Genomic DNA, 19,964 nt, shown 5'->3' on the forward strand with positions numbered 1-19,964 from the left:
TAGTAGAGACGGGATTTCACCATGGTCAGGCTGGTCTCGAACTCCTGACCTCATGATTCGCTGCCTCGGCCTCCCAAAGTGCTGGGAATACAGGTGTGAGCCACCGTGCCCGGCCACTCACGGAGTTTAATACAAACATGACTGAAATCTAAGTAGAACATTTTCATCCTCCCAGGGAGCTTTGCATTTTTGCTCTATTAAATTTCTCCCGATGTTAAATGTTTTTCTAATAAGGAATTAAGATGTAGAGACAGAAACCTCTGATGTCTGGCCACAATAGGGAAACTTATGTCTCATGTGAAATAAACCGAAAGTATGCCATCAAGTCTTTCAGTTTTAATTTTATTAGTGACAAGGTAAATAGGTACATGAAAATCTTCACAGATATCTACGCACGTATTTAAATAAAACAAGAGTCGAGTTCTAAGAATGCAGTTTCAGGGGTGACTAGTACATATTATTTTTTATTTACTGCATAAAAATCTCCAAGTTTATAAAACTTAATTTGCCCCATTATTGTGTCTTAAAACCCAGCTGCAAGAATTTAAAAAGGGAATTCTTTGAAGAGAAATACAGATAGACCCTCAGAGGAGCACAGCACATTATGAATTATGAAGGCAATCGGCAATGCTCTAACTAGAAGCAGATACGCTCAGTGTGTTCTCTGTCGTCAGTATGTTCTCTGGGCAGAACTGATTGCTGGAAGGTTTGCCTGACCTCAGTTTCCTCCCTTTCTCCATTTGCTTCCATATTATTTTTTTATTTTTTATTTTATTTATTTTTTTGTTGAGACAGAGTTTCCCTCTGTCGCCCAGGCTGGAGTGCAGTGGCGCGATCTCAGCTCACTGCAACCTCCGCCTCCTGGGTTCAAGCGATTCTCTCTCTGCCTCAGCCTCCTAGGTAGCTGGGATTACAGGAGACTGCCACCACGCCTGGCTAATTTTTGTATTTTTAGTAGAGATGGGGTTTTGCCATGTTGGCCAGGCTGGTCTTGAACTCCTGAACTCAGGTGATCTGCCCGTCTCGGCCTCCCAAAGTGTTGGGATTACAGTCACAAGCCACTGCACCCAGCCTTTGCTTCCATATTCTGAAGGGCAGAGGGCCACTGCGTGCATGTGCATGTGTACAACGGCCTTCTGCAATTCCCATAGGTAGCAGTGCCTGTGGGCAGGTGGAAGGTGCCCGTCCCTCTAGGAAGGGGCCATCTTGGCTGAGACTCTGGGATGGTGCAGTTCACTTTGGAGCCCTCATGCCTTGCTTCATTCTGGGTCTCAGTCTTCCTCCTGGCATCTCTAGTTCCTTCCAGGTATCTGCATAAACTATCTCAACAGGGGTCTTTTTTTATGTAACCCTAAGAGTTCTCAGTTCCTTCACAAATGTTGGCTTAAAGACAAGGGGTGCATTTTTTCAGGGACCTTTTAGGACCCCAAATCCCGAGGAGCTAATCTCTGTTGGTCACAGATCAGCCAGGATCACCAGATTCAGGGCATTACCTGGGGTCAGAGAGAGCTGTCTGGCATCGCTCACATCACATCCTGTAGATGGCCACCTACTTGTAAAACCAGCTCTACCTGGAAGACTAACACCAAAGACCCCCAGAGGCTGGTGTGGACACCCCTTAATTCTTTGAGGCAACTTCAGTGCTCATCCATAGTCAGCCACACAAACCAGCCTTGAGCTCCTGACCGACCGAAACTGCTACCAGGACAGTATTCAATTCACAGGCAGGAAGAACATGAACTGCACCAGCGTGCTCGTCCATGTGCCTTTCATTTGCTCCTCAATGAAGTTCTGCAGCTGTAGCCAAATGGCTCCTCTCCAGCTTATGGCATGACATAAAATTTAGTGTCTGTGAGCTTGGCTCATCTTTCAAATAAAGCGTGATTGTTGAAATCAGGACACAAAGTTTTCCAACAGCTTTGTAAACTTAAGGATTTGGGTCAGCTTGTTCTATCATACTTAACATTTAGGAAATTAATTAAAAAAAAAACGCCAGTGTAAACATGCTTCAGATACATAGGTCTATAAAATATTGCACATAAAAATTTGTTCAGTATTTCTTCAAAGTAATTTTTCATTATTAAAAAAGGATACAAAATTGTGCAGACTACCTATAAATTTGGCTGGTCAATTTTACTTCAAAAGTGATAATATTACACTATTATGAATTATTTACAAGAGTTTTAAACATAAATTTGTGATGGTTAAATTCAAGATGATGGGAAAATAGCTTAAATAAAAGATTATTCTCCAAAGTTACATATTATAAAGATTAGCAGTAAAAATAAGTAATAAAGTTGGAATAAGCAATTTTAAATAAAAATCTTTAGGAATCAGTTTTCCCGGTTTGGCTCATGCCTGTATAATTTTATGTTTTTGTCTAAGTTATATTCAACATGTTTTCTTTGTGTATACAAATACAAGGCATAGCAGGAAAAACAGGTATTTAATCCCAAGCTAAATATCTATAAGAAGTGTTGCTTCTTATAGATATTAAAAATAATATTTACCCATAATGTTAAATTGCTTTTTAATTAATGAGCTCTAGACATTTTACCATGACTTTTAAACACTCCAAAGGTAGAGAGTACCTCGAAATTCATGTATTAACTAAGTCAATGGAAAGATATACAAGGAAATATAAATGCAACATCTTGCAAAGCTAAATTAAGCAGATGTGAGTCCCTGGATAATGTGAGTGAAAGGAATTTCAGATGGAAGGCAGCAAGGTATTAAATAGAACTGATTCCTAATGCCAATCTTCCTTTCCTTAGCACTGTCTAAATTCTGAAGAAGCTCTGCTAAATGAGTTATCTGCACACAGTGGTTCTTAGGAGGAAACTGAGTGAGTGATTTTGAAAACTAGCTAACCAAATCTTAATTTCCAAATTCTCTAGATGACAGATTCTCAACCTAGAGACATGGAAAATAAATAAATAAACTCTCACCCTCACTCACAAGATTATTTTTGTCCTTTCAAAAGTACTTTCACAGTACCAACAACATATTGCTTGTCTCCCTGAGCCATAATGTCCTTAGAAATGTTTCTTTTCCATAGGGAGGTGTCAAATGTTCCATTGGATACAGTAGTGTTGGACGGTGTGGTCTTAGTTCTAAGTTCTATAGTAAATCAGTCATTTCACCTTAGTTCACCTTGTAAATTCTATAGTGATTCAGACATTTCATCTCTGCAACTTATGCTGGATTGATCTGGACTGCAACTTACGTTCCCATACCCATTTCAAAGTGTCTGCCAAGTACAGAATGATTAAAGCAAAAGAAAATCTTCCACAATTGCTGATGGCTTCTCCAGCTTTGGTGTTTCCTTTTCCAACAGGGCTCACTGGGCACCCATGACAATTTCTCCAAAGTGCGGTGTAGATGAGGTGATGTTTCCAGGGTCCCCTCCATTTCCTGGGTCACTGGTCAGGTATCAGAAAGCTTTGATTTTTAACCCTCATGTTCTTTCTTTTTCTTTGAACAGGACCAGTGTTTGAGGTCTTTGGTCTTCTTTTTTTTTCTTGTCATGCCTCAGGGGTCTTGTCATTTGTCAGCTGTTCCCTGTCGGTCATGACCTCCTGAGGAGGTCTGGCTCTGTCAAAGAATCCACACTATAAAGGGAAAGATGGGCTATAAAATCACATCATTCTGGGAACCTGTGAAACCCCTCATTCAAAGAATTTTCACTTTATGTATTTTTTTTTTTTTTTTAAACTGAGTCTCGCTCTCTATCCCCCAGGCTGGAGTACAGTGGCGTGATCTTGGCTCACTGCAACCTCCGCCTCCCGGTTCAAGCGATTCTCCTGCCTCAGCCTCCGGAGTAGCTGGGATTACAGGCCTGCACCACCACACCCAGCTAATTTTTGTATTTGTAGGAGAGATGGGGTTTTGCCATGTTGGCCAGGCTGGTGTTGAACTCCTGACCGCAAGTGATCCACCTGTCTCAGCTTCCCAAAGTGCTGGGATTACAGGCGTGAGCCACCACACCTGGCCCTTTATGTATTTTCGAAGGAGCCTGGAGCTCTGCACATATAATCAGTCTGTTTCTCCAAATTAGGAGGTGCGAGCAGAGTGTTTGTTGCTTGTAGAGAGGAGTTTATTGCATAGGCAAGGTGAGCAGGAGGGCCGAGTGCTCACACCCTTTCTCCTGTCCTGTAGTTGGAGTGGAAGATGTCCCTCTTTCATACAAACCACTTATGGACCTTGGATATTTTCCTGAGATCACAGCAATGTGTCCCAAGGATTTCCCACATGCTTACTGGAGCAGAAGCACTAACTATTGACTAGGAAAAGGAGATTGTCTCCTAAAGTATCCTGTCAGCTGCTTTGGGGTGGATTATAGAAAGAAGTGAAGAGATGGCCACACATCCCTCGATGCTTGGTGGAACATAGAGCATATATAGAGGGAGAATAGATTTGTCACTTATTTCAATGCCAGAACCAGGTAGGCACAGAATCTTAGTGACTTTCCAAAGGTTAGCCAGAAACTCAGGGAAGAGGTGACTCTAGGATTTTCCTCCTCTTCAGTGTCAAATTAGTACTTTGCCAAGTAAACTACATATTTTCCTAGACACCTGGAACCTCAATTCTTTCTTCTGTTTCTCATGTTGGAAGCCAATTAACTGGGTTTGGCTTAGAGACATTGAGTCATCTCTCTTTCCCAGAGCTACTGGAATATCCTGTCAATTGGCACACATGGTTGTATCTTATACTCATTGGAAATACAGTTACTATGAGTGACAGAACAACACAAAAGTCCATTCTAAAGGTATGTCACAGACCACATGGGTGTAGGATGGCACAAAGAGCTGATAACGATCAGAAACGCCATTCCTTAACTCAAAGCCAAGGTTTTCTCAGTTTATAGGTCTATTAGTCATGCTGCATATTGTTTCAAAATAAAAGCGCACTATGATTTTAGGGAAAACCACATAGTTATCAAAGATGTGACTGGGTTAATTACTCTTATGTAACTGGGACGTCATTTCCATTTGGGAATGGAAGGCTCTGTGAAACTTGGCAATTGTTTAGGTCGGTGGGCCAGAAATTAATTCCTGTTGTGGACTTTTAGAACAAACCTCAGTAAAACACATCAAAGACTAAGTTCAGGCTTCCCAATGGAGACAAACTAATTGGCAAGATTAAAAACCAAGTCCAGGCATCCTATCACATGCATGATCTATTTGGCCTCATTAATTGTTGAAATTAAAAATCAGAATTGACCTATATTAATTGCATTTGCATAGTGCTTATAAAAAATGTCAAAGGATTGATGATAGGGCCATGTCAATAAAAAGCTTATGATCTTGGTTAATTAAACAAGAAAAAGAAGTCTTCATTAGAATATTATCACTCTAAGCATATTGGAAAGAAGATCACAGGCCTTAGTTAATACAGCCTAACTCTCTCTACATTTATTTACAAGAAATCTCAAGATGAAAGCAACATTAAGCACCTCTAGTCATCTTAAATGTCAGCTATATAAACATATTAAGTATGCCAAAGCAAACAAGACACGATTTTCCCTTTATATCCTTCAGACTGTTCAAAATTTCCAAAAATGCCTCCATAATTGTCTTTTAAAATCCCTAACTGTATCCCTCTAAATTCCCTCAACAGCCCCTCTAGTTTAAAAGGAAAACAAAGTAAATCAACTTACCTTCCATAAAGCTAAGGTTAAAATGGCGAGAACCAACAATCCAAGAAGTATTGCTAGTATTATTACCCATAATGGGATTGAGAAGGAAACATTTGGAGTTGCCCAAATAACTGATGTCTTAATCTGAAATGGAAAACAAAGCAAATGAGCTCTAATGCGAAAACTATTTGGTGAAATAAAATAGTAATTACCAGTACAACATCGGAAGTTGATCTGAAAGGATCCATATGACAATTAAAACCATCTAGGGGATATTTGAGAGGTAGCACTAGAACATGAACTCTTAAAAGCTAGCACGTTCCTAGATCTGCTTGGTTCTGTAAAAGTCTAATTAGAGATTTGATGGGTGGGTGGCTTTGAGTCACAGAAACTCTAGAATAGAATTGAGTGCATCAGGAATTGACAAGGTGGAAAGGAATGGCCTTCACTTGGGCTGGAACTTTTATGGGAACAATGGCCAAAAGTAGACTCAATAAAAAACTGAATGAGTCAGTCTACCATGTGTCTCCTTAGAACTCAGCTAGCCTCATTGAGAGAGGTAAGCTTGTGAACAACCATGAATCCTTGGATGTGCAAGAAGGGTAGAAATCATCTAATCTAATCCCCTCATTTTACAGATGAGAAAATTAACTCCCAGAGGGACTAAGTGATTCATTCACACAACGAATTAGTGTCAATACTAGGTCTGTTTATCCCTAGATTCTGTGCTGTATCAGTGAAGGATATCCCAGAGCATGAGGCTAGGCATCTTGTATTTTATGGAAGCAACTGTAGTGTGCAAAGCGAATGTTCAATTTTTCTTGATGTGTTGGGGATGACTTTAATCCTAAATCCAAAGATCAGGCCAGCGCGGTGGCTCATGCCTGTAATCCTAGCACTTTGGGAGGCCAAGGTGGGTGGATTGCCTGAGCTCAGGAGGTCGAGACCAGACTTGGCAACATGGCGAAACCCTATCTCCACTAAAGATACAAAAAATTAGCTGGGTGTGGTGGCGCACACCTGTAATCCCAGCTACTCAGGAGGCTGACACACGAAAATTGCTTGAACCTGGGAGGTGGAGGTTGTAGTGAGCCAAGATCGTGCCACTGCACTCCAGCCTAGGCAACAGGGTGACACTCTTTCTCCTTCCTGCCAAAAAACAAAAACACAAAAACAAAGATCATATGGGGACTGGAGCCCATTTCATCCCACACTGTTGCAAGGGGGCTTAGAGGAAAATGAGACCTTCCCAATCTGACTGCATGCTCAGTGTCTATGAACCACTCCCTATGTGGGCAGAAGCACTTCTATTGCTCCTGTGTTGGAGGCCGGTGCCTCCGGAGGCCGAGGCAGCAAAGAAGCTGCAGATTCCCAAGGAGAGACCCAGCCATGCTGCTAAAACCTTTTGTCAAAGAAAAGAGCACTACATTATTCTTGGATGCAGACATTATTCACTAACGTAGTATCTGGTTTTATCAGAGTGGCAAGCATTGCCTCCACTCAGCTGGTCTAAGGGCTCCTAGTTTTAATTGTGTTGGTTGAAAGGATCATTTCAATCCAGAAACACACTCAAGAACTCCAGGACACATTCTATAACCCACCCGTCGGGAGAGGCTGAGACTAATGACTAAGGTTGGCGGCTCTGAGATTTGCCCTAGCAGGAAATGTATTGGTGTTTTCACAGCCTGAACCCTAGCACTGAGCCCTAACCATGCTCACTTTGTTGCCTCTGTCTTCTTTTGTGTATTTGTTTCTTTGTTTTTGTGAGACAGTGTCTCACTCTGTTGCCCAGGCTAGAGTGCAATGGCACGATCTTGGCTCACTGCAACTTCCACCTCCCAGGTTCAAGCAATTCTTGTGCCTTAGCCTCCCCAGTAGCTGGGGTTATAGGCATGTGCCACCACATCCAGCTATATATATATATATTTTTTTGTATTTTTAGTATAGACCTGGTTTCACCATTCTGGCCAGGCTGGTCTAGAACTCCTGACCTCAAGTGATCCACCCGCCTCGGCCTCCCAAAATGCTGGGATTACAGGTGTGAGCCACTGTGCCCAGCTGCTTCTGTCTTCTTAACTAGAGTTGAGCGCCCTGATGGTGCCCTTCTCAGCTTGTCTTGGTTTTTATTGCTCCTTCCTTCTTGATCCACATCCCCCATGCAGCAGATGCTGATGACTCAATTCATTCGATTCTCCAGCCCCAAATGTCATTTATATGTACACTAATAAAGGCATGGACAGAGGAGTGAGATAGGGAGAGAGTCATTTCACCTTAACAGGAACATGCCAAGGATGTGATAGATGTTCTTCATGAGAAAAAGGCTGGCCTCAACCTACTCATCATTACGTTTTCTTCCTATGCCTGTTAACTTTCCTCGCTAGGAATTATTTCATCTTATCTTTATTTCATCTGACACATCAGTGTGAAGCATGACAGTCCATCACCACGGTGACATTACGTACACTCTGCACACCACTGTTTAAGGATGAGAAACGTAGTTCATATGTCGAAGAAATCAATTTCAAGGACCCACCGTGGTTGCAATTCTACCTGGATGCTGCAGCCTAAGTAATTTATTCTGAAATGATCTAAGACAAATATTACACATTCTCATTCATAAGTGGGAGCTAAACAAGTGGATCTCATGGAGGTAGAGGGTAGAATGATGGTTACCAGAAGCTGGCAAAGAGTGGGGAGGGTTGGATGAAGAGAAGTTGGCTGACAAACATAGTCAGGTAGAAGGGATACATTCTAGTGTTCAGTAACACAGTAGGGTGATTCTAATTAACAATTTTTATTGTCTATTTCAAAATAGCTAGAAGAGATTTGAAATGTTCCCAACACAAAGAAACGATAAATGTTTGAGACAATAGATATCCTAAATACCCTGATTTGATCACTATACATTATGTGCACATGTGTATCAAAATATCACATGTACTCCACAAATTTGTACAATTATATATCAATAGAAAATAATTATTTGCATGTATACAGCTACATGAGCAAATCAAGAACTAGATTATTTCTCTTGTTATGTACCCTTCCTTAGTCAATTACACCTGATGACATGTATGAAATTACTGCTGAATCCTAACATTTGACTGCACTCAGAGGAACAGCATGAAGTGGTATTTCAAGATGAACATAATATTGCTGGAAGTGGACTCACACAGTTTTGATAATGAGAATTTCAGAATTTTGGAACTGAAAGGGACAGTAGTGATCATCTACTCACAGGCCAGTTACCATGACCCCAGGAGAGAAATCTGGAGCCATGGAAAATTCCGAGGTTTCATGTAAATATTACTTCCTCATAACCCCCAAGTCCATTGAGGACACAATATAGTTTTAGTCTCTACTTTGAGCATGTGTCAGAGCTCACCAAAATTTTCGAATAGGTAATTCAGGGTGAGCCAGGCAATGGATATTTCCTCTCCTGGTTTACCTAATTAATATCTTAAGGCTGGGCACAGTGGCTCATGCCTGTAATCCCAGCACTTTGGGAGGCCAAGGCAGGTGGATCACCTGAGGTGAGGAGTTTGAGACCAGCCTGGCCAACATGGTGAAACTCTGTCTCTACTAAAAATATAAAAATTAGCTAGGCATGGTGGCAGACACCTGTAGTCTCAGCCACTTGGGAGGCTGAGGCAGGAGAATCACCTGAACCCGGGAGGGAGAGGTTGCATTGCAGTGAGCCAAGATGGTGCCACTGCACTCCGCCTGGGTGACAGAGCCAGGCTCCGTCTCAAAAAAAAAAAAAATTATTATCTTAAGTTGCTGCCTACTATTTTATGTTAAACAGAAAAGAGTTCAAGTTTTATAAGTTAGAGAAAACACAAAACATGCTAAAGGAGTTGAAATAGAGGCTCTTCAAATTGTTAGCTTAATAAAAAGAAATGGAATGGGCTGAGTGGATACCTACTGAGTACTTTGCTAGATGACTTTGCCACTTGGTTATTGCAGGTTTTGATGTATCATCTATAAAACTGGGCTATCCAGAGAAATAAGCAGAGAAGATCACTTACAAAGAGCTAACAAAGACATTTAAAGTTTTTTTTGTAGCAGTGATGAAAAAGTATAATTAAAATGTGAAATTGATGAGGATATGCTTCTTAGGGTCTTTTGAAGCAGAGAACAACTTCATAGGGATAGTTACAGAACGTACTGGCTTTCTGTTTACATTTGCTCTCAAAGAGCCTGACAGCAGTGTCTTTAAAAAGTCTGTGGGAAGATGATCCCCATGCAGTGATCACAAATTTGGAAAGTCCCTTTCAGTTCCCAAATTCTGAAATTCTCATCATCAAAACTGTTGCCAGTCTGCTTCCAGTAACATTAAGTTTGTTTAAAAAATACCACTTTGGGCCAGGTGTGGTGGCTTACGCCTGTAATCCCAGCACTTTGGGAGGCTGAGACAGATGGATCACTTGAGGTCAGGAGTTCGAGACCAGCCTGGCCAACATGGTGAAACCCCATCTCTACTAAAAATACCAAAAAAAAAAAAAAAAAATTAGCCAGTTGTGGTGGTGGTGGTGCATACCTGTAGTCTCAGCTGCTCAGGAGGCTGAGGCAGGAGAATCACCTGAACCTGGGAGGCAGAGGTTGCAGTGAGCCAAGATCGCACCACTGCACTCCAGCCTGAGCAACAGAGCGAGCCTCTGTCTCAAACAAAACAAAAGAAAAAAACAAAAAACACTTCATACCTTTTCTCTGATGTTAGGATTATGCATATGATATGCATTTCCTCCATGTCATCCTATGCAATTCATTAGCGGGAAAGAATACACAGAGTCTTAAAAGAAGGCAACCTCTGAGTGAGTCTCCTCCCATGCCTGCTTTCTGCTTTCCTGGTCCTTTTACCTGTAGGACATCCATATGGTACTGAGGCGGCCCAATCTTCTCAATCTAAAATGGGTGCAGCTGCAGAGACCTTCCTTCACCCTTGTTGTTTTCCTAAACTTATGTAGGCTTTTGCAGCATAGTCCAGAAGTCACTACAGTAAGAACAGTGGAAATACAGAAAACCAACAACAGCGACCCAGAGCATTTCATCTGGTGTCCAGTGCAGAGGAGATGCTTGACTCTTACTGGAAAGAGTTAGACAAGGAGCCAAAGGTAATGATTCAAATAACTGAATAATTTTTTTCTGCTGCACTGTAATGATTCAGTGTTCAGACATATTTCTCCGAATCAGGCGACTTTGTCCTTGCCTCTGCACACAACATCATTAGAAGAGTCACGTATATGTCTCGGCAAGAGAGGTCTTTCTGGGATAGAGTGATGGGGAGTCATGTGACATATTCATGTCTCTAAATCAGTAAATGGCAATGGGGCATTCCACGTGCAGGTGGAAACCAGTAAAGCAAAGCTTTTCCTGAAACTGCATGCTCTGTATAGATAAACTAGAGACTTGACTGCATGGGCAAGCTTAAGAGAAGACGACTTAACTGATCACTTTCACAGGACCAAAGTTTCTTTAAATATGTGTTAGTGCTGTGGGACTGCAGGCTAGTTTTGGGGAAAGCTTGGGCAGGAAAGAAAATGTTGACAAACACCAAAACTTTGTTATTTCTAATATCTATATTTGTCTTACAGCTCATTTTGACAAACCTACAGGAAGCTTAGATAGAAGTAGTCATTAGATAATAAATAATGAGGAAAAATAAGTCATAAATATTAGAGTTTCTCATGACTAAACACTGACATATATGAAGAATCTTTCATTCATTTCAAATAATATTTATTTATTTATGTATTTTTGGAGACAGGGTCTCGCTCTGTTGCCTAAACTGGAGTGCAGTAGCATGATCATAGCTCACTGCAGCCTCCAACTTCTGGGCTCAAGCAATCCTCCTGCTTCAGCCTCTTGAGTAGCTGGGACTACAGGGGTGTACCACCATGCCTGGCTCATTTCAAATAATATTTATTAAACACCCTATGTTCTCTGAAGTTCTGTAGGTATTATCAGCTTCAAGACGTAACCTTGCCCTTGATCAGCACTGCCCAATAGAAATACAATGCAAGCTACAAGCATAACATAAAATGTTCTAATAGTCACATTAAAAGGAATAAAGGGCCAGGCACGGTGCCTCACACCTGTAATCCCAGCACTTTGGGAGACCTAGGTGAGTGGATCACCTGAGGTCAGGAATTCAAGACCGGCCTGGCCAACATGATGAAACCCTATCTCTACTAAGAATACAAAATTAGCCAGGCGTGGTGGCACACACCTGTAATCCCAGCTACTGGGGAGGCTGAGGTAGCAGAATCACTTGAACCCGGGAGGCGGAGGTTGCAGTGAGCCGACATCATAGCGCCACTGCACTCCAGCCTGGGTGACAGGAGCGAAACTCCGTCTCAAAAAAAAAAAAAAAAAAGGAGTGAAAAGAAGCAGGGGATGTTAATTTTAACAACATAGTTTATCTAACCCTAAATATCAACTATTATTTATTAATGATAAAAGTATTATCCTTTCAACATGTAATTGGTTCTTTATTATGAATCATCTATTATTTATTAATGATTAAACTATTATAATTTTAATATGTAATTGATACAAAAATACCCATAATTTACATTTTTTTACTAAGTCTCCAAAATCCAATATGTATTTCACATTTGCAGCACATAACAATTGCTAAATTTTTAATGGTTAAAGTGAAATGTAGTCCTATGAAAGTAACACAACTGTGTTTAATGGAAAAATACTATCTACTGCTTCAGTTTTTAAGTTTACATTGAAATGTGTGAAAATGAAATAAAACCACAAGTTCTTCAGTTCCACTAGCCAAAGAGCTACCATGTTGGACTGCATAGTTCTAGAACATTCTGTATAATTTCACACAATGGTGAGATTGCCTGAATTACCCAAATCTTTCATTATAAGATTCTTTTTTTTTTTTTTTTTTTTTTTTTTTTTTGAGATGGAGTTGTGCTCTTATCGCCCAGGCTGGAGTGTAATCTCGTGATCTGGGCCCATTGCAACCTCTGCCTCCCAGGTTCAAGAGATTCTCTTGCCTCAACCTCCTGAGTAGCTGGGATTACAGGCATGCGCCACCATGCCTGGCTAATTTTGTATTTTTAGTAGAGATGAGCTTTTACCATGTTGGTCAGGCTGGTCTCAAACTCCCGACCTCAGGTGATCCACCCACCTCGGCCTCCCAAAGTGCTGGGATTACAGATGTGAGCCACCACACCCGGTCCATTATAAGATTCTTTTACCAAGAAGGTAGACTCAGGGCAGAAGACAAAGCATATTTAGGACTAAAGGTTTACTTTTGGCACAGGGGCTTGTGATGAGACAGTTCAGTTGCTTTAAGAAAGAAGTTTCATGTTGAGTAACTGGAGTACTTAAATTTAGGGAGAACAATTCAATCTTGTGCCAGCTAGTCAATAAACTATTTTAATACAGTTTTATTTATCAAGTACTTCTAGCTATTTTAAAAATAGCTTTAAGTAAGTTTAACAAATCACTTTATTATAATTGTCTGCAATTTTAGAAAGTAGTATTCATAAATTGTAAGTGGTTTAGATTTTCTTAAAATGATTCTAAGTAGGGAACATTTAATCTTACCTTCATCATGTCGTAAATCTTGTTGTTTTTTATTATGGAGGAAAGACCATAAATAAACCTTTAATATGCCTACATTTTATTGTGGACATTTATGATATGTTTTTGTATATTTTCACAAAAAATACCAAGGTAGAAGGAAAAAGCTCCCTTGTATTTGCAATGGTAATTAATGTTGACGTCTCTATTTATGTATCAGAAAATCTTGTGTAAACATACTTCAGTGGGGTCAGAAGAATGTTTTAAATAAACGTACCAAGACACCCTACCTACAGTGCCATTTAGAACAAAATAATAACATGAGGTGTACTAGCTGAGCCCACATTTTGACAACATTTGAACAGTTTCCTTATGAGACAAGCAGTTCCCATCATAAATTTCAACTCCAAATAATTGTTTAATATAAGAGTTCCATATTAAGGTGCAGAAGTTTTGCTAACAATTCTGAAAACCAAATGGGTTCACAGTTTACATATGAGTTTTTAAATAAAGATTTTCATGAAATATTTTGTAATAACTACCTTTGGAATTACACAAGACAATCCCACTTTCTGCTAGATGTAAATTATAGAATTGAGTGTTACTTGTATGGCATGCAAACGCCAAAGTTCCTTGGTGAGCCAAAAAAGTGTTCAAATAATTGAATTTCAATTTCTTCTGTTGCACTGTAATGATTCAGTGTTCAGGCATATTTCTTCGAATCATGCAATCTTTCCCTTGTCTCCGGACATGACAAGCATCACAGGACATGAGGAATTTTATTTGTTACAAACACAGATACTATGCAAGCAGCAAACCGGAATTGTGATTTTCTTCCATAAGTAAAGCTAACACGGGCCTCAAGAGATGGCTGAATTATGACCATGTTGAAAAGGGAGTACAAACAAACTAATCATCACACAAAAGGGTCTAGGAAAACAAGCAAATAGTAGTCTCATTATAGAAGAAGGAACAAAGAATGACTTTCCTCAGGGGCAGATTAGAGCTCTGATGCTTCTCCAACTACCAGTTCCAAAGGATTCTACCACCTTAAAGCAATTCCCTTTCTGCTGTTTTTTTTTTTTTTTTTTTTTTTTTTTTTTTTGCTCTGTTCTTGCTCTGTTCTTGCTCTGTTGCCCAGGCTGGAGTGCAGTGGTGTGATCTCGGCTCACTGCAACCTCCGCCTCTCAGGCTCAAGCAATCCTCCTGCCTCAGCCTCCTGAGTAGCTGGGACTACAGGCGAGCATCACCACACCTTGCTAATTTTATGCTTTTTTGTTGTTGTTGTTGTTGTTGTTTGTTTGTTTGTAGAGGCAGGGTCTCACTATGTTGCCTAGGCTAATCTCAAACTCCTGAGCTGAAGCAATCTGCCTGCCTTGGCCTCCCAAAGTGCTGGGATTACAGGTGTGAGCCACCCTCTTGGCCCTGCTGGGCTCCCTTCAAGAGAAGAATGGCAAGGCCTTTGAAAAGAGCTCACTATAAAAAAACGTCTGCCAGCTCCACTCAGAGTTCTCTCACATCAAGCCACAGTAAGGCAGCATTTCCCTGTGTGCTGCATAGCTAACTTCGCACTGGCAAGGTCTTCTCCAGTAAGTCAGATATTGGGAGACTTGAAATTGTTTCCATTCCTGGATCTTTTCCCAATAACCTTCACATAACTGATGTGGTAAATCACCTACATCAGACAAAAAGTCTTTTTTTTTTTTTTTTGGCAATTCAATAACAGGGGTGGCAGGGCTGGGGAAAGCATGTATCGGATTATTTTGTGGATCTTTTGAGATGAGTTGAGAACAGCAGGCTGTCACCTGTGGCCAGTGCAGAAAGATGCAATCCTGTGGATGGAACCAACCGTAACATGTGTTTCTGCTAGGGAGCACGTGCTTGGAAAAAACAAAAGGGCCCAGATTTATTTCCCTTAGAGCTATAAGCCTTTGAACATTTTTAGATGAAACTTCTATATTAAAATCCCAAAGCCTCTGTTTTCTAGGTTGAACATAAATCCAAAACACAGAGGACATCGCTGGAAAGAAAAGGAGGTGGTCTAAATGAAGAAAGATGTGGCTGTGCTTGCTTTAAATACCACCGAGGTTTACTGAAATATTTTGACTGTGCACATCTGTCTTTCTTTTCCCTTCCTTCCTTCCTTTCCTTCTTTCCTTCCTTCTTTCTTTCCTTCCTTCCTTCTTCCCTTCCCCTTCCCCTTCCTCCCTCCCTCCCTCCCTTTCTTCCTTTCTCCTTCCTTCCTTCCTTCCTTCCTTTCTTCCTTTCTTCCTTTCTTTCTTGAGACGAGGTCTCGCCCAGGTTGAGTGCAGTGCATACGATCATAGCTTACTGTAACCTTGAACTCCAGGGCTCAAGTGATCCTCCCACAACTGTGCAAATCTTAATCGCCACTTTCAATTTGGACTTACTGGACTTAGCCAGAGAAGGGGAGACATTTTGAGAGGCTACTCTCATTTATTGAGATTTGACACTAACTTGTTCCAGGTACAATGCTAGAGCTTTATACAGATAATCTTATTGATCTTGTTAACAATTCCTTCAGGTGGATGTGGTGGACTGTCTCAGAGAGGTAAAGTGACTTCCCAAAGGTTTCCTAATTAGAGCAAGGCAGAGCCAGGATCAAACCCAGGTGACTCTATCTTGAAAACCTTGGATTTTCCTCTAGGCCACCTGCCTGTGCTAGAAGCTCTCAACCCTGGCTCCCCTGCAGAATTGTCTCTCATAAGACTTTTAAAGCACAGTGTCAGGGTCCCACCCCAGACCTACTGAATATTTGGGGAGAAGTCTTAGCATGTATGTACTTTTTAAGTTGCATGAGTGATGATTCTGATGCATACTCAGGGTAGAGGATCACAAATCAAGTGGTTAATTTAGATCACTGAAAGTAGACTAGGCTAGAAAGATTCAGTGTTACAATTAAGTTTATGATCTAGGCTAGAAAGAGATGACAATAGTATCAACTTATCTACCATCCAAAGCAGTGCTTCTCAAACTTGACCATGCCTAGGAATGCTCTGATGATTTTGATAAAATGCAGAGCCTGGCTCAGCAGATCTGGAGAGGTCTGTTTCTGTAGTTCTAAGAACCTCCCAGGTGATGCTGATGCCATTGATCTGCAATCACATTTTGAGTAACAAGGTCTGGGGGACCAAGAGTTCAAGCTGTGGATGGGAAATATCCACTGGCTACTGAGGGATGAAGGTGGAATCCTAATATTGTTTTTTGGAGCACTATGTTTTTCAAAAGTCTCTGACCACCTTCACAAATAACTGAAAAGGCAGAGTTTTGGTGATGGTGCCTGCTGGTCTCATCATTCATTCCTTTATCCCCTTTGCATGGCCTTGCCGGGTTGCAGAGGATGATCAGAGTTGTTCTGTGATAGATGTTTGGGTGTCAGTAATGTTTAGTAGTTTCAGTTTTTAATAAAGACATTTCAGCTGGGCGCAGTGGCTTATGCCTGTAATCCCAACACTTTCGGAGGCTGAGGCGGGCGGATCATAAGTTCAGGAGTTCGAGATCAGCCTGGCCAACATAGTGAAACCCTGTCTCTACGAAAAATACAAAAATTAGCTGGGCGTGGTGGCAGGCACCTGTAGTCCCAGCTACTCGGGAGGCTGAGGCAGAAGAATTGCTTGAACCTGGGAGGCAACGGTTGCAGTGAGCCGAGATCGTGCCCCTGCACTCCAACCTGGGCGACAGAGCGAGACTCTCAAAAAAAAAAAAAAAAAGACATTTCATTCAGTTGAAGCTCAGAGTAGACTTTTTTATTCCCTTCTAGGTCAAAATTAAGGTTCTTTGCATAGCAAGAAAAAATGACTGTCCAAAGCCATGCGGCTGCTCCGTAGCCTACTCTCCCTAAGAAAGAATTTCTTCCCTTCTTACTTGACTAACCATGCTGCTTAAAATGAAAGAATCAGTACGATTTCATTGTAATGATAACTGCTATCTGAATTTCTCTGAATAAAATGTCTTCATTTAAAAATGGTATTAGTCCTGCCCTGTAATTTTCTGGGGTAGACATTTATATTGAAAGTTCAAAAACCAGATCAAAAGGCACTAGGAAATTACCAGACCAATGTAAGAAATTGGTGAGCTGAAGAGGAAAATTTTTCTCAAGTCAGTGTAAACACTAAAGCCTAGCACAAGCTAGACAGTGATTAAAACAATTATTTCAATTAAATTATTTGTGCCTATATATATTTAAAGATACTCACTGCTATGCTTCCTTCTGGGAGTTTTGCTGGCTGATCTTTATAAGGCATCTTCTTAACTTCAAAGGACACCAGGGATGCAAGAGCATAGGGATCATTTTTTCTCTGAAAGTAAAAGTATTTATTTAAATATATTTCACATAAAGTTTTTAAGAGTTATACTGGCAGCCACCTAATTATTTTTGGTGTTTTGCATTTCAAGGCAAAATTTCCTCCTTCCTTTTTAATTTTCTCTCTTTTAACATTTTCCCCCCATCCAAGCATTCATCCATCCACCCACACATCCATCTATCCATGCATCCATCCATCTAAGCATCCAAGCATGAATCCATCTATCCAAGCATCCATCCATCCAAGCATCCATCCATCCATCCATCTATCCAAGCATCCATCCATCCAAGCATCCATCCATCCATCCATTTATCTTCTTCCTATTTCTAAGGAGAATTTATCTCATTAATAGAAGACTGTGTATAATAAGGTTAAAATAAAAACAGAAAATCAGAGTCCTAAAAAGGAGCAAGCAAAGAATTAATATAGTTACTGCTAGTGAAGGACAAAGGAGAAACATAATGGGTGACAAAATTCTTATCAGATGAACGGAAATATTTTAGGAGAGAAACTGGCAGTAAGTTATAAGAAATGTATTGGCTGGGCGCAGTGGCTCATGCCTGTAATCCCAGCACTTTGGGAGGCCGAGGCCAGTGGATCACCTGAGGTCAGGAGTTTGAGACCATCCTGGCCAACATGGTGAAACCCTGTCTCTACTAAAAACCCGAAAAAAAAAAAAAAATTAGCTGGGCATAGTGGCAGGCGCCTGTAATCCCAGCTATTCAGGAGGATGAGGCAGCAGAATCGCTTGAACCCGGGAGGCGCAGGTTGCAGTGAGCTGAGAGCATGCCACTGCACTCCGACCTGGGCAATAGGATCAAAACTGTATCTCAAAAAGAAAAAAAAAAGCGTAGTATATTTCACAGATTACACAAGACTCACAACAGGGTTTCTTGGCCTAAGCACTGTCAGCATTCTGAGTTAGGGTGGGGGTAGGGGGGGCCTGTCCTCTGCATCGTAGGATGTTTGGCCAGCATTCCTGGCCCCTGGCTAGATGCTAATAGCACCCTCCCTCAGTTGTGACAATCAAAGATGCCGGCTGGGCGTGGTGGAATCCCAGCACTTTCGGTGGCCAAGGTGGGCAGATCACCAGGTCAGGAGTTCATGACCAGCCTGACCAGGATGGTGAAACCCTGTCTCTACTAAAAATACAAAAAATTAGCCGGGCATGGTGGCGGGTCCCTATAATCCCAGCTACTCAGGAGGCTGAGGCAGGAGAGTTGCTTGAACCTGGGAGGAGGAGGTTGCAGTGAGCCGAGATCGTGCCACTGCCCTCCAGCCTGCGCAACCGAGTGAGACTCCCTCTCAAAAAAAAAAAAAAAAAAAAAAAAAAAAAAAAAAAAAAAAGCCTCTAGTTACAGCCAATTGTCCCCAGGGGAACAAAATCACCCCAGTTAAGAACCACTGACCTAGAGCCAAACAGTGTTTTTAACAGAGCTTCTCAGTGAAAGCTCTGTTTGTTTAATAGGGTCTCATATTAACTGTTGATAAAAGTCAATGTTAAAATATTTAAGAGTGACTCAGGAAGGCTGCTTGGAGAACTGAAGCTTCTGTGGCTCTCTTTTGTTGGATACAATGGTTCGATCTACCCAGTGCTGGGTCCTACCTGGCTCATCATGGCTCTTGAGACCCAAGTGTTAACCATTTCAAGACTTTTGGGTGCCGGTTGTTAAACAGAGCCATTATCACAACTTAAATTATATAAATGTCAACTTAAGTAAATTATATTTCTAAAAAAAAGGTAATAAATACTCAAAACCTCATGCTTGCTATTTTATTACATTTGACTATTATCTGTGCTCAGGATGTGATTTATGTCTGTTGTATCTGTAAGAGGAAACACTACATAATGGTGTGGGACCTGGCATCTCTTCCCAGCTCTGTATTCCGTGACGATCATGGTGGTGGCTTGAAATCAGTGGCAAATGTTATGGATCGGGGCTCTTTTTCCTTCCCAGAAAGTAGTTAGTAAAAATCTACCAGTACATCACTGTCTATAATCCAATGTTGGGCCTCATGAGTCCAGTCCAACAGGTTGGACTGTAATAATTTTCCTTAAATATTTTTTACAAAGTTCTTTTTCCCCTGTGGCAGAATTTTTTTCTCCATTAGAGAAACGCTTTTTTCCTCTACATGGTAAGGGCAGGACATAGTATGTAACTTTTATATACTTAAAGTTACAATATCTTTGAATGTTTCTTTCTACTCCTACCCTCCAGAGTAAACAACTCTACTCATTTGGGAAAATTCCTTTTTGGATGTTATTCTAATGATCTCTTCTCTCTTAGCATTTCCATTTTAACTAAAAGTTGCAGTTTTGTTTGTTTGAGAAGGGTTTTTATACAATTCGGAAACTTTTGCTCATAAAATCATGTGTGTACCTGGTGATTTCAATCTAATTTCCTTGCTACCCTCACTGATAGAAACAAGAGAAACTCTAGTAATGAGATCTT

The 19,964-nt window shown here is 40.9% G+C and overlaps 1 protein-coding gene across 2 annotated transcripts in view; it reads right to left on the bottom strand.

Annotated features, from left to right (window-relative positions):
* Positions 1-326: 326 nt before the first annotated feature.
* ITGA8 (integrin subunit alpha 8) overlaps positions 327-19,964 on the bottom strand; it is a 212,455-nt gene continuing 192,817 nt past the window's right edge. Inside the window, exons 28-30 of one of the 2 annotated variants that reach the window (XM_507671.8) lie at positions 17,404-17,505; positions 5,660-5,782; positions 327-3,611 (exon numbers count right to left, since the gene is read on the bottom strand). In XM_507671.8, the coding sequence (XP_507671.2) occupies positions 3,525-3,611; positions 5,660-5,782; positions 17,404-17,505 (312 nt within the window). In that variant the 3' untranslated portion in view covers positions 327-3,524. Of the gene's footprint in view, positions 3,612-5,659; positions 5,783-6,658; positions 6,788-17,403; positions 17,506-19,964 lie in introns of those variants that run through there. The other variant, XM_054660790.2, reaches the window with a different exon arrangement.

Source organism: Pan troglodytes, chromosome 8 (genome assembly GCF_028858775.2).
Source record: "Pan troglodytes isolate AG18354 chromosome 8, NHGRI_mPanTro3-v2.0_pri, whole genome shotgun sequence".
Classification (NCBI taxonomy): Eukaryota; Metazoa; Chordata; class Mammalia; order Primates; family Hominidae; genus Pan; species Pan troglodytes.